At 40.5% G+C, this 25,285-nt stretch overlaps 1 protein-coding gene across 4 annotated transcripts in view; it reads right to left on the bottom strand.

The window, feature by feature from the left end:
* Positions 1-572: 572 nt before the first annotated feature.
* LOC133238571 (S-adenosyl-L-methionine-dependent tRNA 4-demethylwyosine synthase TYW1) overlaps positions 573-25,285 on the bottom strand; it is a 148,228-nt gene continuing 123,515 nt past the window's right edge. For all 4 annotated transcript variants that reach the window (XM_061401827.1, XM_061401828.1, XM_061401829.1 and 1 more), the window contains 2 exons: positions 21,977-22,144; positions 573-3,832 (listed from right to left, as the gene is read on the bottom strand). In XM_061401827.1, coding sequence (XP_061257811.1) covers positions 3,611-3,832; positions 21,977-22,144 — 390 coding nt within the window. In that variant the 3' untranslated portion in view covers positions 573-3,610. The remainder of the gene's footprint in view (positions 3,833-21,976; positions 22,145-25,285) is intronic.

The following is a 25,285-nucleotide window of genomic DNA, read 5'->3' as shown; positions in this document are numbered from 1 at the left end:
CCATGCCTGGACCTCCAGAGAGGGGAGAAGGGCTGGAGGTTAAAGTCAGTTACCAATGGCCAATGATGTAATCAACCATGCCAAGGTAATAAAACCTCTATATAAAATCCCAAAATAACTGGGTTTGGAGAGCTTCCAGACTGGTGTTCAAATGGAGATTTGGGGAGAGCGGTGTGCCTACAGAAGGCATGGAAGCCTTGTCTTCCCACATATCTTGCCCTTTGTATCTCTTCCATCTGGCTGTTTCTGAGTTATATCCTTTTATAATAAACCAGTAATCTAGTAAGTGAAATGTTGCTCTGAATTCTGTGGGCTGCTCTAGCACATTAATCAAATCCAAGGGAGCCTCCAGTTTACACCTGTGTTTCTAGCTGATCAGAAGCACAGTTGACAAAGTGGACTTGTGACTGGCATCTGAAGCTGGGCGGCAGAGCACTTAACCCGTGGGATCTGATGCTACCTCCAGGCAGACAATGTCAGAATTAAGCTGAAATGGAGGACACCCGGCTGGTATTGGAAAACTGTTTGGTGTGAGGGTTAAAAATCCACACATTGAAACTGGAAGCAAAAAATTTGTTTACTGTAACTTTAAAAATTTCTTCTTAGTGGCCATTCTAGAGATTACAATTAGCATCTTAAAACAATTCACTTTGGAAACACACTCAATTTCAACAGTGGGTAATCAAGACTTGCTCCAATATAACTTGGTTCCCCTCCCCACCTCCTTTTGTGCTATGACTGTCATACAAATTACATCTTTATACATTCTAAGTCCATTAACACAGTTTTTATAAATATTGCTTTACACAATTGTCTTATAAAGCAGACAGGAGAGTTACAAACAAAAATACACTTATATCGTCTTTTATAAAACTTACATAGGTACTTCCACCAATGCTCTTTACTTCTTTGCATGGTTTCAAGTTAGTGGCTAACATATTTTCGTTAAGGCTTGAGGACTCCTCCTTGTAGGCAGGTCTGCTGGTGATGAATTCTTACTTCTTGCTTATCTGGAAATGTCTTAATTTCTTCTTTAATTCTGAAGGAAAATTTAGCTAGATATAGAATTTTTGGTAGGAAGTCTTTTCTTCCAGCTCTTTAAAGACATCATCCCACTGTCTTCTGGCCTCTATGCTTTCTGATGAGAAGTAAACTGTTAATTTTCATTGAGGTTCAGTAGTTTCTCTTAATAGATGATTTTCAGCTCATGGTGAAGCTTTGGTTAAACTGTCAAGAGGTCTACAGTTCATGGGCTTCCCAGCTGGTGCACTGGTAAAGAATCCACCTGCCAATGCAGGAAACATAGGTTTGATCCCTGGGTCAGAAAGAGTCCCTGGAGGAGGAAATGGCAACCCACTCCAGTATTCTTGCCTGGAAAATCCCATGGACAGAGGAGTCTGGCGGGCTCCAGTCCACGGGGGTCACAGAGTTGGACACGACTGGGTGACTAAGCGCACATGCTACGGGTCACGGGTTTCAGTTGTTTTGCTCATATTTTCACTGTTTTAGAGGGAGAGTAAGTTCACTGAGGTTCTTACTCTGTCATTTTGGAAGTTGATCTGTTTCCTGTTGTCTTAATTATTTTAGACAACATGATTTCGTATCTTGTAAAGGGATTTTCCTTGAATAATGATTTTTCTAGAATTTTGTAACTATTTTTACCTGGCTGGTTTTTCAGCAGAACGTGGGAATCACTGGCTCAAACTCCAACAAGAACTTCCACTGGACATCTAGAATGCTATTTTCTAAGCAGCTCACCTTCTAAGAACATTCAACCTTTGCATCTCTTCTACTTGAATACTGCTCAGCAAACACTGAATTTTTTTTCACACGGATTCTACTGTATTTTTTTCCCCAAGGCATTTAAATTTTTCTGCTGTGTCTGTGAACCAGGATTAATATGCCATGCTATTTTTAAAAATATAAAGCAAACACTTCCTGGATGGCAGGGGGAGAAAAACTGCTCATTTATGCACTTGAAGCTAATGGCATCAGGAGGGTTCATTCGGGAGGTGAAAGGTTCGTTGTGTGTTTTTCCTTTGAAGCAACAGAATATTTTCGTTCAAATTAAATTGTGAGCAGAACCTCAATGCATGAAAAGTAAAAGCAGAGGTGCCCGGTTGAAAAGGAGGCTGAGGGACAGTCCAAAGTCAAACAGGCACTGGCACCTGCCCTGCTCCTCACAGCAGCCCCTGAAGTGTTTCCAATAGCTGTGTGCTCGGTTAACTTCACAAACAGCAGCCCATCTGTGTGCTCCACAGCGTGAGCTCTTACCATACAGCACTGTTCAACTTCATGGTGATTTTCCATCTCTGTTCAAGGACCACTAACACATCCGAGCTCCACTGAGATCTTGCCTCGCTGGCCTGGATCACTCCCGTCCCTTGTCTGTCTCAGGAGTTAACAGCACATGGGATGTGAAGCTGTGGTGGGCTGAAGAAGGACATCACATTTCACCGTATGGCACAACAGAGAGACATGTTTTGACTCTATCACTCAGATATAAATGCAGTGCCCGGTTTTCAACAAATGAGTAGGTAGATTATATCATTATTAACTTCAGCAGAGAATATGGGGGGCGGGGGTTGGGTCTGATGGGGCTTAGAGACACAGGACTAGAAGCATCTTTAAAATAAGCTCTCAAAAGAAAATGTGTGGTCCAAGTCTTTACAAAAGATAATTTATTAGATTTTTAGGATAAAGGAATTTTTAAAATAACTAATACTTGTAAAAAAAATTACTGAGTGTTTAGTGATATTTTCAACTAGAAAATTGAGCCTTAAAAAACACATGGCAGAAAGCAGCTAGGGCACCAGAGTGAAAGAAGATGGAAACCTACAAGTGTAGCGATGAGTTTACATGCTGACTTTTCAAAGCAAAAGCAAACTGTACTCACTGTTTCACAGTGTGTGAGACTAATTATTCAGTGACATCCTATGACAATGCCTCTTACAGAAGATTTTATTCTACTCTAGCTCACATGCTACCTTCTATGGCAATTTGTATGGGAACAATGAAATCTAGTACAGTTCTAGATCTAATTCAATTTCTTAAGGGTTGGAACTAAGCAAAAATTTAAAGAAATCTATGTGGTATTTAAAATAATTGAGAATAATGACAATTTAAATTATTTTCAGGAGGTGTTATCTTCAGACGTAAGAAAGGGATGGAGAGCTTACGGTGAGCAGACACGTGGATCTCAAGGAAGTACAATCGACAGAAGACCAATAGCCCACAGTGAGGGAAGAGAAACAGAAATTCACACTGTACAACACTCCCATGGATGGCGTTCCAGCGAGTCTTCCTAGTCGTAATTCAAAACTAATCATGCTTATGGACTTCCCCCTCAAGATGATTTTCTTTCAGAAGTAAATTCAGAAAAGGGACCGAGTGCTGGAAAGAGACGGTGAGGCCAAGTCCCAGGCACTCCAGTGGGGCTGCTCTCTCCTGAGCCCTGGGACATGACTTGTGGCCCCATGTTCTTCCTCACACCCTTCTCTATGTGAAATATTATTTGTGTAACCTGTCCTTGGAAAAAAATCACAGTGGAGTCTGAGAACCTTCTGCAGCCATCGGTTTGTGTCCTTCGGTATCCTAAATCCAGACAATCTCAACATCCAGAAATATCCTTTGATTTATTCTTTCTCTGATATCTGGTATCCTTGGGATCAAAGCCTCTTTCGTTGGCACCAAACAAGGCCCAGTGAGGAGTTTTGGCCATATAATCCTTTGCGCTGAAAGTTTTTGATCCGCCACTATCTTCATATTCCTGAATGAGCTCCTGGAAGCGGCTGTAATCGATCCACGTCCACCATTCTCTGCCAATCTTAAACTAGCAAGAGAAAAAGGAGTCAGGTCAGAACTGAAAATAGCTGTAAAGACTGTCAAATCAGTGTCGGAACATCAAAAACAAGCCTGATCTTTTCTCCTTATCATGTTAAAGAAAATTCTTTTCACGCTCCAGACACGGTTCCATATCAAAGCAGAATGTTCTATAAACCGTCAAAGGGGAGTTTCTTTTTCCTTAGGACCACTGCCGTGCTGGGCCTGGAAGACCCAATTGCTGAATAAAGAATATATCCCAGAACTGAAAGTCAAGTTTATCTTGAGCAGTATCACTGGAAGAAGATTAATGAAGTTTTTTGGCATTATCATGTGTAATTCAAATTCCTCTTGTTGCCACTTTTTCCCTCGTATGAATTCTCATGGTTGTTACTAAATTTTGCCTGAGTTGTTAGGGAAGCTTTCATGGATGACTCCAATTCCAAAACACTTAAAGAATCCAACTAGCCTTTTTTTGCCTAACATGGATACCATAGTTCATTAACGGAAAGCCTAGTTAAGAATTTCAATCCAATAAAGAGAAATAATCCAATTTGTACTCTTTCTAAGAAACTACTTCTCAAAAGTCACTGTAGAATAATGACCATGAATAAAGAAAACAGAGTGGGTTGAGGAGGCTCTGAAGGAAGTACAAATTGAATTGCGAAGGCTTTTAATTCAAAGCAACCACCTGGCATTTCATCATGTAAATATATAATACATTGATACCTGATTTATAAACAGACAAATCTTTGTTTTGCCACCTTCTTTTTTAAAAACCTGATTATGAGTCAAGGTAAGTAACAATTTCATGTTCTAGCTGAGAAAAATATTGAAAATATATAGGTTCCTGGATTTAGAATAATAAAATCTGCTGAATTTAAATAACATCTAATATTTTACCCAACAGTTGGGAGCTTTCTAAAGGGAAAAAAAAAAAAAGGCCAAACAAATGGAAAACTTTACCTATGAATCATGAAAAATGCTCTTCTAGTGACGCCATTCCTTGAAAAGCTGCCCTAAGAGCGTTATGAATTCTGCAACTCAAGATGTAAGATCCACATCTCCCCATCACTTTCCCTCCCAAAGCTGACTGCTCTTGAATGTTCTCTACTGCTAGGAAAGTAATGAGTGTTCTCCCTGGGTGCTGAACCTCAAAACGAGTCAAAGGTGCCCCTCCCTTCCCTGGCCTCTTACACCCCAAACATGGTCACGCCTCATTGATTCTTCCTTTGCTGCATTTCCACAGCCACATCCTGGCACTACCCTAAGGCACGTCCTCGCTTCTAGGACTCGGCAACAGTCTGCCAGCTGATTGATTGTCTGAGTCCACTTTTGGCTGTTGCCAGCTTCTGCAGACTGCCTGAGATGACTATGTTTATAGCAGAATGGAGCCCTGCTACCTAGGACATACGGTCTAAATAATCTCCAACTGGAGGCTATTCAATGAGTTACCTAACCCCTCATGTGACCCCCATGCTGTTTTGTCTGTCTAATTAACGCTGACTTAAGACTCAAGTTGGCTTCCCTGGTGGCTCAGCAGTAAAGAATCTGCCTGCAATGCAGGAGATGCAGGTTCAATCCCTGGATTAGAAAGATCCCCTGGAGAAGGAAATGGCAACCCACTCCAGTATTCCTGCCTGGGAAATCCCATGGACAGAGGGGCCTGGTGGGCTACAGTCCATAGAGTCTCAAAAGAGTTAGACGTGACTTAGTGACTAAACAAACAAGTCTCTTCATAAATGCCCTTTGCTCTGGGAAGTCCTCCTGAATCCCTGTGGATGACCATGACAGTCCCCTGCCACAGAACCTCACTGTACCCTGAACTCGTCCAACAAGAGCACATTATACTGGCCTTTGTAGTCACTTAACCCATCCATCCCCACCCTCCAAGACTGCTGGTTTCATGAATATACCTAACTTATTCTCCTCTCCCCTGTATCTTTCCCTTTTGGGGTTCAGATCTCTAGGGCAGAACTCTGAACCCTCAGAGTCCACAATCTTGGTCCTCCTTTTCCTTCAAATTCTAACAATATTCACCTGCCATGGATATCTGAAGAGATTATCTTAGATTAGAGCAACAGATTTAAAATCTTTTACCACAACCTACAGTAAGAAACACATTTTATATCTTGATCTAGTACACGCAGTCATACATACATACTCTGGAAATACAACTTTCACAAAACTATAGGCAATGCATTTCATTTAAAAAACTGCCAGCTGCAACCTACTGCACTGATTTCCTAACTCCTATTACAGTTTGAAGATCTGGTCTCTTCTAACTACAAAACTTTACCGGGTCTTAAAAGGGAAGAAATTAGTTGCAAGGATATGACAATTATAACCTAACATCTGACAACTCTTCTTAGATTGCCAGTGTCTAAGAAAACAAACTAGAAGATCAAATAAGTGTAAGAAAAGGTTAGTGTATTAGTTTGTCTGGCTGTGTAACAAAATAACACAGACTGCATGTCCTAAATCATAAAAGTTTATCTCCTCATAGTTCTGGATGCTAGAAATCTAAGGTGAAAGTTCCAGCAGATAGCCCCCTTCTCACTAAGGTTCCACATGCCATCTTCTCCACTAAGGTTCCATGGCAGGGGATTGGAGTGGGGGTGCTCTGGTGTCTCTACTAATAAGAACACCAACCCATCAGATCAGGGCCTCACCCTTGACCTCATTTAACCTTCACTGCTTCCTTACAGACTCCATCTCAAATAAGGCCATACTTAGGACTTCAACACAGGAATTTTCAAGGGACATAAACCTTAAGTCTATAACCGTAGGTCACTCTTAAATGAACATTGAGACATAAGAGTCCTAAGACAAAGCTTCATGACACATGCCCCCTTCTCAAAACAATCTGAGAATAATCACATTGAATAATAGCTCAGAAAAAGTCAAAGTGTTCCATGCAAAAGGCAGAAGCTAAAAGGGCAAATTTTAGTATGACTGGCACACAAATAAACCTGAAAGACAGAGCTGCCTAAATAGAGGAATGAAACCTCAAATCATAAAATTTAAGGTTAAGTATGCAGGGACATGAGGTCACCCAGCTTTGTAAGGGAAGAGGCAAATCTATGCAGAATTACAAATAAACTCACCTCAAAGTTCACATACAGAGAACAAAGTACAATGATACAAAAATAAGAATCACACATACCACTTGCATTTTCACACTTCTTCAGAAGGGCTTTTATGTGATTTCAGTATCAATTATTTTCTAGTTGGCTCCTCCAAACATACAGTAGTACTCAGGAACCAAACAACTAGGAAAGCACTGCTTAAGGGATGGAATGGAGAAGGCAATGGCACCCCACTCCAGTACCCTTGCCTGGAAAATCCCATGGACGAAGGAGCCTGGTGGGCTGCAGTTCATGGGGTCACTAAGAGTCTGACACAACTGAGCGACTTCACTTTCACTTTCACTTTCATGCATTGGAGAAGGAAATGGCAACCCACTCCAGTGTTCTTGCCTGGAGAATCCCAGGGACGGGGAGCCTGGTGGGCTGCCGTCTCTGGGGTTGCACAGAGTTGCACACAACTGAAGCGACTTAGCAGCAGCAGCAGCAAGGGATGGAAGAGGAGCTCTGTCAGACCTCAGATCTCAGAAGTACTGATACATGTTAACTGGAAGGAGCAGAGGGAGTGCAGGGCCGTTAGAGGGAGAAAGCATTTTGCAACACACACCAAAGGGTGCCACATCACTGCTTTCTGAATTTCCCAGAGTTGTAAGTTCTGTTTTCACCTTTGTGGCTACAAATGCATTGTCTGTTCTCTGGGTAAAAGGAAGCCAAGATCCCAAAGACAGACTTCAAAGTGACCTGACTTCCCTGCCACAGTGAGATGCTGGGCCATCTTCCTCTGAGTTTACTGGTGATAAGCAGCACTTCCATGGCACAAGCTGCCTGGGGAACCGTTTTGAGAGGTAAAACCACAATGCAACTGCTTTCTAGATCTATCCAAGGGCAATTAAAACATTTTTATCTGGAAACTCAGTTTCTGGAGTTTTCATCTTAATCCCCTATTCTGCTGGAGTAACACTAAGTCCTCTAGGTAGTGTCACCAAATTGCCAATTTTCTCTGACATTCTTCTGAAAGTAATTACCCGGAACACTCAGGGCCTCCGATAAGAATGAGTTCCACATGTAACAGAGGAGGAAATATTCAGTCAGTAGGTTTTGTAAGGAAAACACTGCACTAAACCTTAATGGAGACATACAGTTCCCTTCTCATTCCAAGAGGGGAAGGTGTGGGAGGTGACAGCTCTTCATCCCCTCCCTTTACAGACTGTGAGCTTATAATACATCCAAAAGGGAGGCCTCTGTGATCAGTGCTTAATTACCTACAGGGCCTCGAATTCGGCAAAAACTTTTTCAGTGATGATGATCTTGGAGGAGATGGTGCCTGCTGAGTGGGGGAGGGGAATCGACACCGTTTCCCAGGGACACTTCCATTTCCCCACCCTCTTTCTGACTGCTCTGTGGCATTTGACAGACAGCATAATATAGTGGTCCAAAGTAGGATTTGTGGGAGTTCTCAGATGGTCCAGTGGTTAAGAGTCCACCTTCGAGTGCAGGGGACGGGGGTTCAATCCCCGATCGTGGAACTAAGATCTCCCATGCCATGAGTCAACTAAGCCTGCACGATACAATTCTGAGCCCACGCGCCACAACTGCAGAGCCTGTGTGCCACAGTGAAGCTCACTCATGATGCAACAAGGACCTGACGTAGCCAAAAATAAATAATTTTTTTTAAAAGTAGGCTTTGTATTTTGAAAGATATGGAATTGAATTCTAACTGCGCCCTATTTGTGCTTGGACAAGATTTGTACTTTCTTAGCCTGAGATTCTTCCTTTGGAATATGAGGGAAAATAGCATGACTCATAAGATTTTTGTAAGGAGTCAATGAATTAATGCATGCATAGTGTAATCAAAGTGACCTTAATAAATGTTACTGGTTGTTGAGTTTATCAGCAGATACTAAGGAATGACACCAGACAGCTCACTGATGGTGAAAGATGCTACAAGATAATGGAAAGATTATGCTGGAAGACAACAAAATAACACTTTTAAAGTGCTGAAAGGAAATTCCTCATGCAAGGGCAAAATGAAATAAAGATGTTTTAGAGGGAAAAAAGACTAAGTTTACCACTTACGTCATCAAGAAGGAAACTGCACCCAGCAGTAAAAACTAGGCTGCAAATAGGATTTACATGGATTCATCAATATATGCATTAACTGCAGGAAAGAGTACTAGTAACTCCTTGTATTATGTTGAAGGAGTTCAGCAATGTCAATTAATTTCAGAATTAAACTAAGTATAAACTTTTAAAACATAAGAGTACAGGACTCAGGGAAGATGGTGGCATAGGAAGCATTAAGAATACTTCTCTCAACCCAGACAAAAATTATACTGGCAGAATCTTGTCTGACATAACTATTTAGCAACTCTGAAGTCTATTGAAAGTTTGTAACTTTGAGGGGAAAGTTTGGACTGTAAATTGCACCTAATTTCAGTCGATTTCAGTTTAGACTGGACCCCCGCCCCCCACCACCACCACAGCAGGCAGCGGTGAACACGTTACTGGAGCAGCCTGCATGCAACCTGTGGGAGATAGAATGGGCACTGAGGACTCTGTCCTTCAAACACTGGATATCTGTCTTCTGACCATTAACTTCTGCTTCTGATCAGAGGTATACATGGATTAAGCTCTCCAATCAAAAAACAAGAGATTGGAGAAATGGATTTAAAAAAACCCATAATCCAACTATATGCTGTTTACAAGAGCTTTACTTTATATCCAACGACACAAATAGGTTGGAAGGCAAAGGATGAAAAATGCTATTCCATGCCAATAGTAACCAAAAGGAAGCAGGGGTGGCTAGACTAATATCACACAAAATAGATCAAATCAAAAAAGTTACAGGAGACAAAGACATTACATATCAGTAAAAGGTTCAATACAGCAAGACAATATAACAATTATAAACATTTATGTACCTAATCACATATCATCAAAATATATGAAGCAGATATTGACAGAATGGAAGGGAGGAATGGACAGTTTTACAGTAACAGTTGGGGACTTCAATATCTCATACTCAACAGTGAGTATGAGTGTGAGATATCGTTCTACTCAATAGAACAACCAGACAAAAGATAACTTCAGAAACAAAGGACTTGGACCTCCCTGGTAAGACAGCGATTAAGAATCCACCTGCCAATGCAGGGGACACACGTTCAATCCCTGCTCTAAAAGACTCCACAAGTTGCTGCAAGGCAACTAAGTCCATGCACAACTACTGAGCCCATGTCCTAGAGCCCATGCTACCCAGGAGGAGCCTGTGCACGGCAACAAGAGAGCAGCCACTGCTCGCCACAACCAGAGAGCGCCCACGTGCCACAGCAAAGACCCAGCACAGAAAAAACAGAACTAATTTTTTTAAAAAGGATTTGATCAACACAATAAATCAATTAGATCAACAGGCATACATATATGAAAGTACTAGACACAGCAATTAGGCAAGAAAAAGGAAAAAATGTATCCAAACAAGAAATGAAGAAGTAAAATTATCTCTTCAGAGATGATACAACTTCATACATAGGCAAGACTTCTCTTGAGAATTTGGCACTTGAGATTAAATCAAGTCGCGCTAGATGCTTGAGCTAAATGGGGGCTACAGTAGCCATAACAAGTGGTTTTGAAAATGAAGATGCAAAAGAAGAGAGAAGAAGGGAGGAAGGAAATAATGCCCTTTGTTATCTTCTAGAAATTTCACAGTGTTCTATTTTATGTTTAGGTCTAAGGTAAGTTTGAAAGTTGTAAGATCATCTCAAAAGAAACAGAAAAAAAGCATCTGATAAAATTCAACATTCATTCATGAAAAAAACTCTTAGCAAATTAGGAAGAGAAGAAACATATTTCAACATAATAAAGGCCATATAAGACAAGCCTATAATCAATGGCAAAAGGCAGAAAGCTCTTCTGCTAAGATCAGGAACAAAGCAAGGATGCTTATTCTCACCACTCTGCTCAGTACAGTACCAGAAGTCCTAGGCAGAGCAATCAGGCAAGAAAAAAATAAAAGCTATCAAAATTGGAAAAGAGGAAGTAAAATTGTCTCTATTTGCTGATCACGTGAACCATAAAAGAAAAATTGATAAGCTGGACTTTATTAAAATGAGAAATATTTGTTCTGAGAAAGGTACAGTTAAGAGAATGAAGAGTCAAGTCATATAGACTGGGAGAAAATATTTGCAAAACATATCTGATAAATGATGTATATTCATAATCCATTTTAAAAACTCTTAAAAAATTCAACAATAACAAAATAACTAGTCAAGTTTAAAAATGGGCAAAAGATCTGACCACCTATCCAAAGATATACCGATGACAAACAAGCATAAGAAAAAACGTTCAATTACGTTTCCATGACAATATGTGCTTTTCAAAATCTATAGGACTTTATAGCACAAATACTAAACCTTAAAGTATGTGGTTTAAGTTTAAAAAATCATTTAAGAGGTCAGGGGAAACCAGGAAGAGGTATAGACTGTGACAAGAGAATCTAACTAAATTACAAATTAGTGAAACAACTTCAGTGAAGGGAAGGTAGTGGGAAGGGTACTGACCTAAGTAATTTTGAAAATAAGTGGAGCCTCTAAGACTTAAGGCAAAAGAAACTACATATAAACGTTGTATGCTAGGGTTAAAAATTCTGTTACTGCCATATACGTATACTGAAGTTGAACAATTAAATAGCTGACTGATAACAGGAGCTAGGATTCGATTCTCGTTCTTGGAGGTGTGAATTTACAAATAAGCAAGGAGAGGACGCCAGAATGAGTTATATGGTAATAAGAGTTTGAGAAAACAGTATGTTCAGCTTAATACAGATACAAAAGGTACATATAGAAATAGTTTCCTACATGTGTATATACGAAAGTTAGTGTATACATATAGATACATATATATTTCTTTGCTCTGTCATCTAAGAGGGCCTAAAACAAACAATACCCCAAACAATGAGCACATCTTCATCTTCTGATTTCTAACACCATTCTCCAAGAAAAGAAGCCACAGCTCCTGAGAAAAATGGCTGACTCTGGGACTGAGGTAGGAAATATCCAAGATGAGCCTGGAAGTTTCCTGAAGTACCAGAAAGGAAAGTGATCAAAATGAACAAACCCACCCCCCGCCCCGACACCCTGCACACACCCCCCCTCCCACACACACATATTAATGGGCGTAAAAGAAACGTTAGAATCAACTAAAAGAACTCCTAGTGGCCAAAGCTAGAACAATGTGAGCAAAAGTAATAAAGCTGAATGGATAACAACCCAAAATTATAAAATAAGTACCCATGAGTCTACAGTGATATAAAAATGACTGAAAAAATTAATAAATAGGAAGAAGAGACAAACCTACGTAGAAGAATTCCAAATAATTTGTGCATATATTTAACTTTCACTCCTTTGATACAGGCTGAATATAGGCTTCCTTCCAAAGGAGAGAGGGGAAAGAATAGTTTTCCTACAGAAAAGGAGAGGGAAGAATAATTTTACAGGGGAGAAACCTCACAAACACTACCACAGCTTGTGGATCAAGGTCAAGATAAAGGGAGCTTGACATTATGTGATGAAAATGGCACTTTACTTCTGTGATCTTCCTCCTAAAAACCTACAATGCATGTCTTATGAGAAAAACACTGGACACATTTCAGTAGTGGTGCACCCTGCAAAATACTCATGAGTACTCCTTAAAGTTGCCAAGGTCATCAAATTAAAGAAAGTCTGAGAAACTGCCATAGCCAAGGGGTACATAAAGGAACATGACAACTAAATGTAATGTTATCCTGGATGGGATCCTAGGACAGAAGGACATTAAGTAAAACCTAAGAAAATCTAAACTATCGACTTCAGTTAATAATAATGTATCAGTATTAGTTCACTGATTGTAATACAGGTGGTCTATACCAATATAAGATGTTCAGATCAGATCAGTCGCTCAGTCGTGTCCGACTCTTTGCGACCCCATGAATCGCAGCACGCCAGGCCTCCCTGTCCATCACCAACTCCCGGAGTTCACTCAGACTCACGTCCATCAAGTCAGTGATGCCATCCAGCCATCTCATCCTCTGTCGTCCCCTTCTCCTCCTGCCCCCAATCCCTCCCAGCATCAGAGTCTTTTCCAATGAGTCAACTCTTCGCATGAGGTGGCCAAAGTACTGGAGTTTCAGCTTTAACATCATTCCTTCCAAAGAACACCCAGGGCTGATCTCCTTCAGAATGGACTGGTTGGATCTCCTTGCAGTCCAAGGGACTCTCAAGAGTCTTCTCCAACACCACAGTTCAAAAGCATCAATTCTTTGGCGCTCAGCCTTCTTCACAGTCCAACTCTCACACCCATACATGACCACAGGAAAAACCATAGCCTTGACTAGACGAACCTTTGCTGGCAAAGTAATGTCTCTGCTTTTGAATATGCTATCTAGGTTGGTCATAACTTGCCTTCCAAGGAGTAAGCGTCTTTTAATTTCATGGCTGCAGTCACCATCTGCAGTGATTTTGGAGCGCAAAAAAATAAAGTCTGACACTGTTTCCACTGTTTTCCCATCTTATTTCCCATGAAGTGGTGGGACCGGATGCCATGATTTTCGTTTTCTGAATGTTGAGCTTTAAGCCAACTTTTTCACTCTCTGCTTTCACTTTCCTGAAGAGGCTTTTGAGTTCCTCTTCACTTTCTGCCATAAGGGTGGTGTCTGCATATCTGAGGTTATTGATATTTCTCCCGGCAATCTTGATTCCAGCTTGTGTTTCTTCTAGTCCAGCGTTTCTCATGATGTACTCTGCATATAAGTTAAATAAACAGGGTGACAATATACAGCCTTGACGTACTCCTTTTCCTATTTGGAACCAGTCTGTTGTTCCATGTCCAGTTCTAACTGTTGCTTCCTGACCTGCATACAAATTTCTCAAGAGGCAGATCAGGCATTCTGGTATTCCCATCTCTTTCAGAATTTTCCATAGTTTATTGTGATCCACACAGTCAAAGGCTTTGGCATATTTAATAATAGGCAAATTCAGGGTATATAATAGCTCTCTGTGCTATCTTCTCAATTTTTCTGTAAATCTCAAACTACTAAAATATAAAATCTAGTTTTTAAACAATTAAGAGTTATGCTATGTAGATTCTGCAAGCCGTGCATACAACCCACCACTTGGTTTGCACAGGCAGAGATCCACTCTAATGGGGTACTGCCAATATGTTGAACGAAGTTCACAGTTTCTGAACTAAAATGATCAAAGTGTGTTGCACTCATCATGGTCTTACCAGTTTGCAGACTGACAGGATCATGGTGACATTTAGGTTGTGAGGCTCGAAACCCAGAAACAGAAGGCTGACTGTGCCTTATTCCAGCTGAGCCCTCCTGACCCTTCCAAAGCACACGGCCGGGTTGGCCCTCCTCTTTCCAATGATCTCCTGCGGGGAACTGTAGTCCTCTCTGTGTCTCTCCAGCTCAACCCTGGAACTAGCATATGCTGACATATTGATCTTAATGTGAGTCTTCATCTTTCCTTTGTTCAAAGTCAGAGACATTCACTCAACTTTATGAAGTATCCACCTATTCTTCCACCTACTTTAAGAAGCTACTTCTTATCAATAGCAGAAACTTCTTTATGTTTAGCCTAAACTGCTTCTGAATGATAAACTTGTTCTATAAAGATATTTAAAACAATCATCCATTTAAAAAATTCCACTAGTAGAATTAAAAAAAAAAAAATGCTTTGCATGTAGTGGAACATATGGCAGTGACAAGATCATTGCACTGCAAATGACCAGAAAGTTTTCTGGGAATGGACAGGGTACACATTATAATAGACTCTCTAGAAGCTATTTCATGTTGTGAAAATCTTGCAAATTTAACATAAGGCCTTGAAAGGTCATCTACGTACAGTCAACCAGTGCTTGGGATCACTCTAGACTTTTTCTTCTTCTTTTTTTTAAAGATTCACCTTACATTTTGAGCTTTCCTGGCTCAGAATTTCAAATTTTTGAAATTGGTAAAGAAATGCTGCACTTTCTGACAATGTTCTTATTTTCACTAGCCAACTTTACTACAATCAGAAAAGTACAGTAGAGTAGGCAGGAGAGACTTTCAAAAATATGAATGGGCATCAATTTTCTGCTGCAAGAAAAAAAAATGGTAAATGGAAAACAACTGGATTTGACAACTAGCAGGTTACTGATGACCTATAAAATAGCAAACTCGGTAGAATAAACACTCATTGAATGACTGAGTGAGTAAATAAATGATAAGGAAGAAGGGAAATAGGTACCAAAATTAGCAAGGAAGATGGGACAGTATCTCTGATTTCAGAAGGCAAGATGATGAATAAGGAGAGAAGATGAAGGTAAAGAGTTTGCTAATTCACTAAACAAACACTAAGAACCTAGAATGTATCAGGTACTCTAGGAAGTGCTGGGAATGACAGTCCTTGCGTTCAGGAACCTTGGCTTCTTAGAGAAAACAGCCTTAAAGATGTGCACACAGCTCTGAAAGAAGTGGTCCCCAAGGAGGTTTATTTTATAGTTTTAAAGAACAGAAGTTCACCAGGTGAAGTGAGGTAAGGCGAGGAGGTCTAGCAGTAGAGAAACCTTAGCTGGGCAAACACATAACAGGAAGAAAATAATACGGCAGGGCCTTGTCAAGGCCCGAGGAGTAGGCATGAAATGAAGCTCAAAGGACTTGATTGTAAAGGCCATTAAAATCAAATAAATGTTTAGGCTTTTCTCTTGCACACTCTGTAAGATGTCACGTGTTTCAAAACTACAGCAGAGAAATAATAAACTGGGAGTTGGCAGCATAAACAATGAGGATGTTGAACAGTCAGTGCCCACTCTAAATTCTTTGTAGACTAAATGATCCGTTTTGTGGATTCTGTTTTTGTCTTTTTTTCCATTTCTTTCCTTTGTTTGCCTTTTGGTTATAACTCTGCTTTTAGTACCCTTAAAAAGGCATTCATCTGTAAATTGCTAGCCTAGTTATTAAATGGGATTTGATGGGATCTGATTAGGATTAGAAAAAGATCTTTTCATACAGGTTTCAGAAAAAAACCTTCCAGTAACACGACAGGCGCAGCTGTGCAACCACACTGAGTGACACTTTAAAGGTAAGAAAAGAAAATGAGTTTACACGGAAATAATCTAATAACAAATAGTGCCCGGTGTACTGGTATTACTATCCACCGGGGAGATAAACGAAAAGTGTAAATGTCACAACTGCACAGTCATAAGACTTCTGGTTCCAGATGAGAACTGTGTTTCTGCAGCTAAAACCCCTAGATATTATATATAAAACAAATATAAGAAGACTCTGAAAGGTAGAGACAAGAAGGCAGATTGGCTAGGGTTATAAAATTAATCCTATTTCTACAGAATTCAATGAACATGTGCAACTGAAATTAAAAACATAATACCATTTATAATTGCTAAAACAGAAAAATACTTAGGTATAAATCTAGGGCTTCCCTGATAGCTCATTTGGCAAAGAATCCACCTGCAATGCGACCCCAGTTTGATTCCTGGGTTGGGAAGATCCACTGGAGAAGGAATATACTACCCACTCCAGTATTCTTGGGCTTCCCTTGTGGCTCAGCTGGTAAAGAATCCACCTGCAATGTGGAGAACCTGGGTTTGATCCCTGGGTTGAGAAGATCCTCTGGAGAAGGGAAAGGCTACCCACTCCAGTATTCTGGCCTGGAGAATTCCATGGACTATATATATAGTCCATGGGGTTGCAAAGAGTCAAGACACTACTGAGCAACTTTCATTTTCTTTTCATAAATCTAACAAAGTACAGGACTTAGATGCTAAAAACTATAAAATGATTTTTAACAAAATCAAAGATCTAAATAGAGAGACAGATTATGTTCATGATGTAAATAATTAAGATCCAATGAGATCACAACAAACCCGTTAGAACAGCTAACCTAAAAAATGACAATACTAGGTGCTGGTTAGGATGCACAGAAACTGGATTTTTCATGCATGGTTGGCAGAAATGTGAAATCGTGTTTTGTTGTTGTTTAGTTACTAAATTGTGTCCGAATCTTATGACTTCATGGACTGTAGCCCACCAGGCTCCTCTGCCCAAGGGATTTCCTAGGCAAGAGTACTGGAGTGGGTTGTCATTTCCTTCTCCAGGGCATCTTCCCAACCCAGGGATCGAACCTGCATCTCTTGCTTAGCAGACGGATTCTTTACCACTGAGCCACTTGGGAAACCTATAAAATAATATATAGCCAGTCTATAAAACAGTTTGACTTTTTTTAAAGAAAACCTACAACATACACTTACTATATGACCTAGAAATTACATTCCTGTGCATTTAGCCCTGAGAAACAAAAACATGTCTACACAAAAACCTGTACAAGAATGTTCAAAGCAGCTTAAATGGTAACAGCCCATAAGAGGGAAAAACTTTTAACAGTTAAATGGTTAAACAAACCATGGTACATCATCCCTACCGTGAAATATTACTCAGCAATAAAAAGGAATAAACTATTCACATGTACAGTGAGTCACATGGAACTCAAGAGTATTAGGATGAGTGAAAAATGTTGATCTCAAAAAGTCACATTTTCATGATTTTATTTATATGTGATTTCCAAGATCATGAAATTATAAAGATAGGAAACAGGTTAGTGGTTGACAGAGCTTACAGGTAGTTGGGGATGGAGGGTAGGTTGGACTCAAAAGAGGTATAAGGATCTTTGTGGCAACAGACTAGTTTTGTAACTTGATTGTGGTGGTGATTAGATGAATCTACGTGTGATAAAATGGCAAAGAGCTACACGCAACACAAATGAAGGTGTTCAAAACTGGTGAAATCAGAATAATGTCTGCTGACTGTACTCATGTCTATTTCCTGGTTGGTTGTTGTCTGTTTCCTGGTTGTGACAATGTCCTATAGTCATGAAAGATATTTATGTCGCTGGGGCAAAGCAGGTAACAGGTACATGAGAGCTTCTGGACTATTTCTGCAGTTTTCCATGAATCTGTAATCATTTCGAAATAAAAGGACACGCTATTCCAATCTCTTCTCTGGCTGTCTTCTGGTATAACAGTAAAACAACAGCAATGCAACTGCAGCTTATCCTCCTGTTCTGAAGCTCTGAAATTATAAGCAGAAACGGAGCAATCTCCTGAGAAAATACAGAATGATAAACAGTTGATGATTCTGATCTTTCTGGTTTCAAGTGACCCTTCCTAGCTTGTAAGTCAAAAGAAAGAGCCACTCCAACAAGTGTGAGAAGTGGCTACTTCATAAGAAGGTGTATTTTCATTTCTTACACGAGGCACTACTGTAAGAACACAGAATAGGAAGTGACTGGAAAATTATGAGGTCTGCACACCTCAATACCAACAATGTCAACAAAAAGAAGCAGCAAAAGATACACAACGGGGAACAATCCAAACGAGATTTCTATTTCCCTTTGGATGGATGTCTGTGTTGTTTCCTTAGAGTGGTGGCTCTCAAAACATGAGTGCAGAATACTCACCGTAATATTTTAAAATCTGGAAGGAAGAGCAGCGCTATCGGATAGCTGCTGGCACCGTGTCAACCAGCAGCTTGAGAGAGTTCACAGTTTCAACATTAGGTTATGCTATGGTTCTTTCAATTATGTCTTAATAGATGGAACTGCTGGTTCTTTCTTTCAACCGATGGTTCTTGTGGAGAAGTTCCTGAGGCACTAGGGAACTATGAACGAGAAAGTGCGAGAGTTCTGTGCTGGGGTACGGACACCTCAGGGTGCGCATACTGGATGGAGTTCTCGCCTTGACCACGTCTCTCACTGACCGTGCTTTCTAAGCACAAATAGTTGCCTCCATCATCTGATATCTATATTCTCCAGGAACTGCTTGCTGATACTGCAGTGAACTTATCCACTCCCTACCCTAAGTCCCCGAACAAACCAATAAAAAGCGAGACGCAAACAGTACGACCTCAGTGAAGGTCACCGTCACAATCACCCATGTGCCCAAGTCAGAAACCAGGGGGTCCCGCTTGACTCGGCAGGCCCTTTAATATAACAGCCCTCATTCACTACTTCCCCAAGACCACCTCCTCCCCACGCTCCCCCGTCACAGCAATTTGTTTCAGACCCTCAGCATTTAGCCCTCAGACTGCTGGACTTTCACAACCCTTTTGAACTGGTTTCTCTGTCTTGCTATTCATCCTCTATAATGTTGCTAGAGAAATTTTTCTGCAACTCCAATCTGATTGTATCATTCCCCTTCTTAAAACTCTTTGGTGCCTGCCCACGCCATATGGAAAAAAGCACATTTAGGATACCATTCAATGCCATTCTTGCCCCTGCCAAATCACCCCTGCTCCTTTTAGCCCTTCTTCTGACCTCCTGCCACACCAAAACTACTTTGGAGTTGTCTCAATGTGCCAGGGCTCCACACTTCCTCATGGACCACATCTTGGCCATCATTTAAGACCCAGTCAAACAGCAACTCCTCTGTGAAATCTCTCCTGATAGTACCATAGTCCCAAGTATGCTCTCCTTTGGGCTCCATTCTAATCTTTCATCATTGACCTGAAATAATTTGGGGGCATTTATTTGTTTAGATGTTTGTCTTTTTTTGGTAGACCATTCTTGAAGGCAGGGATCTTTTTTTAAACTCGTCTTTATGTCAGCACAATGCCTGACACACCTGGATATTCAACACACATTTAGGAAAATAACAAAGGTCAATCTCTCTTCTGCCTGGCGTGTACTTTGTACCTATGTCTGTTGTTGCATTTATCACACTGAATTTCAGTAATTTGCTTGGCCATCTTCTGAGGGCTCCCTGTGGATAGGCGCAGGCCAATAAAAGCATCAGTAACAACTACTATTTACGAACTGCTGATTTTATTTTAGGTTCCCTTCTGAGTACTTCAAATATATTAACTTTAATCTTGACAATAACATCTAAAGTCAGTATTATTAGTGTCAGTTTCGAGATGAAGTTTAGAGAGGCTTAATTGAGTGGAGGAGCGAAGAAAACAATCAGGCAATATAGGACATAGGACAGCAGTTCAAAATAATTGCGTACAGAACGCATGTTAATAGTAATCTTTAGTACATCCACTAGAAGAATAGAAAAAGTATACAATCCCCAGCCTACCTGGAGCAAAACTAAGACCTACTAAGGCTGAGAAAAGGAAAAAAGTGCAGAAAGGGAAGGAAGAGGGTTCCAGAAGAAGCTGGAGAGGCAGACAGAGACTGGTCACACAGGACGCTGGGGGCCACGTTACAGGACTTTGGTTTTCATACTAAAAGCAATGGGAGGTCAATCAAAGGCAGCAAGAGATCTACATTCTACAAAGACTTCTTTGGCTATGGTGTGAAGACCAGACTTAAGGGAGGAAGACAGAACTTTGCCACCATCGTCAGGACTATTTCCAGGGCACTGCCCCTCCAATCAAGTAATTTTTTTAAAGGTACTATCTTACCTGAAAAAGAACAGTAATTAAAAAGATAGAAAATAAAATTCTGTTTCTTGGCTTTAATTTTTTAAGATTTACTTTGTAAGTTGTCTTTGCAGCTACTTTAATGAACATTTCAAATACTAGGCGGCTTTTATTTCTTTGTTCCCCGATGCTCCCAGAACACATTCTTCTGTCCAAATATTTAAGTCTGACAGATCATTAGGTCAGATATTTATAACCTCACTGTGACTAAGACATGAGGGCCTTTTAACCTCCTGTTTGTTTGAGCCTAGATCAAGTGACATTTTAATTGAGTGCTTCTAATATTATTAAATATCATTAACCTATGAAGCTGTTCTGGAAGCCACTTAGGTTGTGGGGAGGAAAAAGTGAGACTCATGTTCGAATTAATGAAGCCTGACTTGACTCACATAAAAAACATTTTTATAAGAAAAGGTAAGCCCATTCTTTATTACCTTTTGGGTATTAATTTATCCTTATTGTGATATAATTCAGAAACCATAAAATTCAACTTTTAAAGTATACAATTCGGTGGGTTTTCGTACAGCCACAGAGTTGTGCAACCAACACCACTATGTAATTCCACAGCATTTTCATCATCCAAAAAGAAATCCCATACCTATTAGCAGTCACCTTCCGACCTGCTCTTCCCCCAGCCCCCATCAACCACTAAACCATGTTCTGACTCTAAGGATTGATCTGTCTGGACATTTCATATAAACAGAATCATATATCATGTGGCCTTTTGTGTCCATTTTGCATCTAGAATAATGTTTTCAAGGTTCAACCATGTCCACTTTTTTTAAAAAAGGAGAGTATGAACACAAAACTAAGCAGAGAAGTAAAATGAGCCTCTATGTATCCATCAGTTATCCTCAAAAGCCCCCAACCCACCAACACACCCACACACTTCTCACCTAATACCATTCTGAATCAAACCCAAGACACTATTTCTGTATACACATTTCAGTAAGGGCATATCAGTATGATTGCTACTCTAACACTGGACTTCTGATTGGGTATTTTATTTCTTTTTAAGAGCCTGCCTCTACCAAAAACTGAATTTTTCCTTTGCTAGGCATTATTTACTTTAAAAAGTACATTAAATTTAGGTACTTTTTCTGTGTACTAAAAACACTAAAGAGGAAAAAGGAAAACTAAAATCCCAGAAACATTTCTGTGGAGGCCAGGATTCAAAGTGATCTAAAATTTGATAAACACCTCAATATTTCTTCTGACAGTCAAAAACTATCATACGAGGGTTGTTTACTATTTTAGCTTTCCCTTGTCATTCTAGGTAAAGGACTAGAGGTTATTACAAGGGTGTTTTGTCTTGTTTCTCAGGATGTGCCAATTACAAGCCAGAAGGCACTTCAAGTGCCTGAGTGAGGGCTGAAAATGAAGCAATCTCACACAGAAAAGGGGGTTTATGAGTCCAACAGACAGAATTCAGGGTTTTCCTAAAGTTCATTATAGGAAAGGTAGCAAACAAGTAGAATTGTTTCACTATATTATTATATTATTATTATTCACTTATTATTTCACTATAATAAGGTGAAGGGAAAAATAAAGAGAAAAGAGAAGAAGGGAGCAAGAAGGACAAGGGTGATGGAAGAACGCATACCTGAGCTCTTCTTACCTTCTTGTGAGCTATTAGTAGACAGTTGGAATGCTCGTGTTCACAAGCGACTTCATAGTCGGGGATCAGATCCACCAACTCACAGACAAAGCGCACCACCTCCTCGTGCCAGGGCACGTTGGCCATGGTAAGACTGCTCGCTGAACTCTCTCCACAGTAGGTAACACCCTGTGGAAACAGAGACAGTTACAGGCCTATTCAAATGTCACAGAGTAAGAGCTTCAGACCCAGACACGCTTCTAGAGGTCATCCAACAAACCAATCCAGGGCTTCCCAGTGGCTCAGACGGTAAAGAATCTGCCTGCAATGCAGGAGACCCGGGTTCAATCTCTGGGTTGGGGAGATCCCTTGGAGAAGGGAATGTCTACCCACTCCAGTATTCTTATGTGGAGAATTCCACGGACAGAAGAACCTGGTGGGCTACAGTCCATGGGGTCATAAAGAGATCGGACATGACTGAGCGACTAACACACTTTCAAACCAATCCAAGCCAATCCAATCCATATTTTAAAGTGAAGAAAAAGTAATACAAAGATGATAAAATTTGCTTAGAAGCTCATACAAGTAGCAAGTGACAAAAATAGCACTAGGGCTCCCAGGCCAAGGCTCTCTGCACTTTGACAAAGCTGGGGGCTTGGGTACCTGTGCTTTGTGCTACATTGCCATCTGCACAGTCTACTCACAATAATACTTTTCAACCAATTCAATCAGTACCTTTCCAATCAGATTCACTCATGCAGTATAAGGAGGCATAGCTGACACCCACAAAAATTCAATGAATAATTTATTGACTGGGGAAATAAGATGAGCTCCCATTTTCGAGTAAAGTTTAGATTTGAGGTTGGTGAGATAGTGGAAGTCGCTCAGTCATGTCCAACTCTCTGTGACCCCATGGATGGTACATTTCATGGAATTCTCCAAGCCAGAATACTGGAGTGGGTAGCCATACCCTTTTCCAGGGGATCTTCCCAACCCAGGGATCAAACCTAGGTCTCCCACATGGCAGGTGGATTCTTTACCAGCTGAACCACAAGAGAAGCCCAAGAATACTGGAGTGCGTAGCCTATCCCTTCTCCAGTAGATCTTCCCGATCCAGGAATCGAACCAGGGTCTCCTGCACTGCAGGCAGATTCTTTATCAACTGAGCTATCAGGGAAACCTGAGGCTGGTAAACTTTCTGTAAAGGGCCAGATAGGGATTCCTTTCAAATTATTCTCTAAAGAGACCACTTTGTAATATATGTTGTATGTGGATGTGTATTGGGTTGGCCAAAATGTTCATTCAAGTTTTTCATATGATGTTATGGGAAAACGCAAACAAACTTTTTGGCCAACCCAATATAAACACAGAATCATGCCAAAACAAAAATACATTTGTAGAAATACATATATATATATACATACACACACACACACATATATACATGTATCTACCCCTATAGAGATTCTCTCATTCAGTACAAATGCATTAAGATAAATTGGTTTTTAACTCTCTTGAATTCTACCTGACAGCCAAAAGTTCCATAACTAATTTCTTTAACTGGTAAGTTACATAGTGATAAGTGATTAATGACTAATTTTCAATAATAAGGAATATATCTTAACTTTGTAGGCTCTCTAAATACCTAAGAAATCAAACTTACTTGAAAAAAAGATTTGAATAGTCTAGATATGTTGCTACTAAGTAAAGAATAAAATAAAAAAAGATGCTCTCTCTGAGTTGCACACATACGCACAGACTGGAGGGGGTAGAATGACATTAAATGAAAAGCTCACAATGAGCAAAGCAGAGTGATCGTGACCCTACAGATGGCAGAGCTGGGAGGGGGCCAAAAACTCAGATGAGTTCTGCAAAACCCTCCACTCCAGATGGCTGTTCAAAGACTATTGTATACTACACTGAGATGACCTTTGCTGAACATAAACTAGAGGTAACCCAGCTTAATTACAATAAACTAGAGAATCTTCTCTGTTAGCCCAATGATTTACAGAATTCATTAAACTGAGTTCAGATTTTAGCTGAATAGAAAAAGCAAACAATAGTTTAAAACTCTTTAAAAAAGCATAGTTGAAAAATTGTACTGAACTTGCCCAAATGTATTAAACACACATGAAAATGATTTATTCCTAAGTCAAATTAGCCATAAATATGAACTTTATTTCACTTTAAATACTGTTTATGATGGACGAATTATATGAATAACCAAGCAGATAGTGGCTAATTCAGAGGAATTTATTTTTAATATTTACCTTAATTCACTGAAGCAGAGGTTTTAGGTAAGATCTATTGTCATGTCTATTCATGACAATGGCTTTGGAAAACAGTTTAATTGATTTAGCCATGCCGCTGGTGTAGTGGTTATCATGCAAGATTCCCAGGAGGCGCAGATTATGCCTTGTACTTGGGCTTCCTTTGAGATTCAGCTGGTAAAGAATCACCTTTGCAGGAGACCTTGGTTCGATTCCTGGGTTGGGAAGATCCCCTGCAGAAGGGATGGGTTACCCACTCCAGTATTCTTGGGCTTCCCTCGTAGCTCAGCTGGTAAAAATTCTGCCTGCAATGTGGGAGACCTGGGTTCGATCCCTGGTTTGGGAAGATCCCCTGGAGAAGGGAAAGGCTACCACTCCAATATCCTGGACTGGAGAATTTCATGGACTGTATAGCCTATGGGGTCACAAAGAGTCGGACACGACTGAGCCATTTTCACTTAACATTGATTATTCAGCAATAATAAAGCACAATATGCTAAGGAAAGATTTGGTTTGGAAAGGAAAGAGTGATTGTCATAGGTCATCACTAGGCCTTCACTTTCTCTATATGTTCACATGATACCTTAAAATTAACAAAGTATTTTCGTGTAAAAATTCTCTTTCTAGCCAGACAAAATCCTCAGAGGTGGGCAGTATGGGTTACTTCCTGAGCCAACTACAGAGCCCGAGCCTTCATCGTGACACAACTGCAACAGGTAGAAACTGGCCCCAGTGAACCGGGGGCTTCCCTGGTGGCTCAGATGGTAAAGAATCCGCCTGCAATGAGGGAGACCTGAGTTTGATCCCTGGGTTGGGAAGATCCCCTGGAGGAGGGCATGGCAACCCACTCCAGTATTCTTGCTTGGAGAATTCCATGGACAGAGGAACCTGGCGGGCTACAATACATGGGGTTGCAAAGAGTCGGACATGACTGTGTGACAGAGCACAGCACCCACCAGTGAGCTGGTCTCTGGCAGCTGCCCCTCCGGTGCTCCCCACTCTGCACGGGCTACTTCACTTCACGCCACACTCCTGTCTACTTATGAACCGCCTGGACCTG

This window comes from Bos javanicus, chromosome 25 (assembly GCF_032452875.1).
Source record: "Bos javanicus breed banteng chromosome 25, ARS-OSU_banteng_1.0, whole genome shotgun sequence".
Lineage (NCBI taxonomy): Eukaryota > Metazoa > Chordata > Mammalia > Artiodactyla > Bovidae > Bos > Bos javanicus.
Note: the sequence above shows the minus strand (reverse complement) of the source record. Positions and strands in the feature narration are given on the sequence as shown.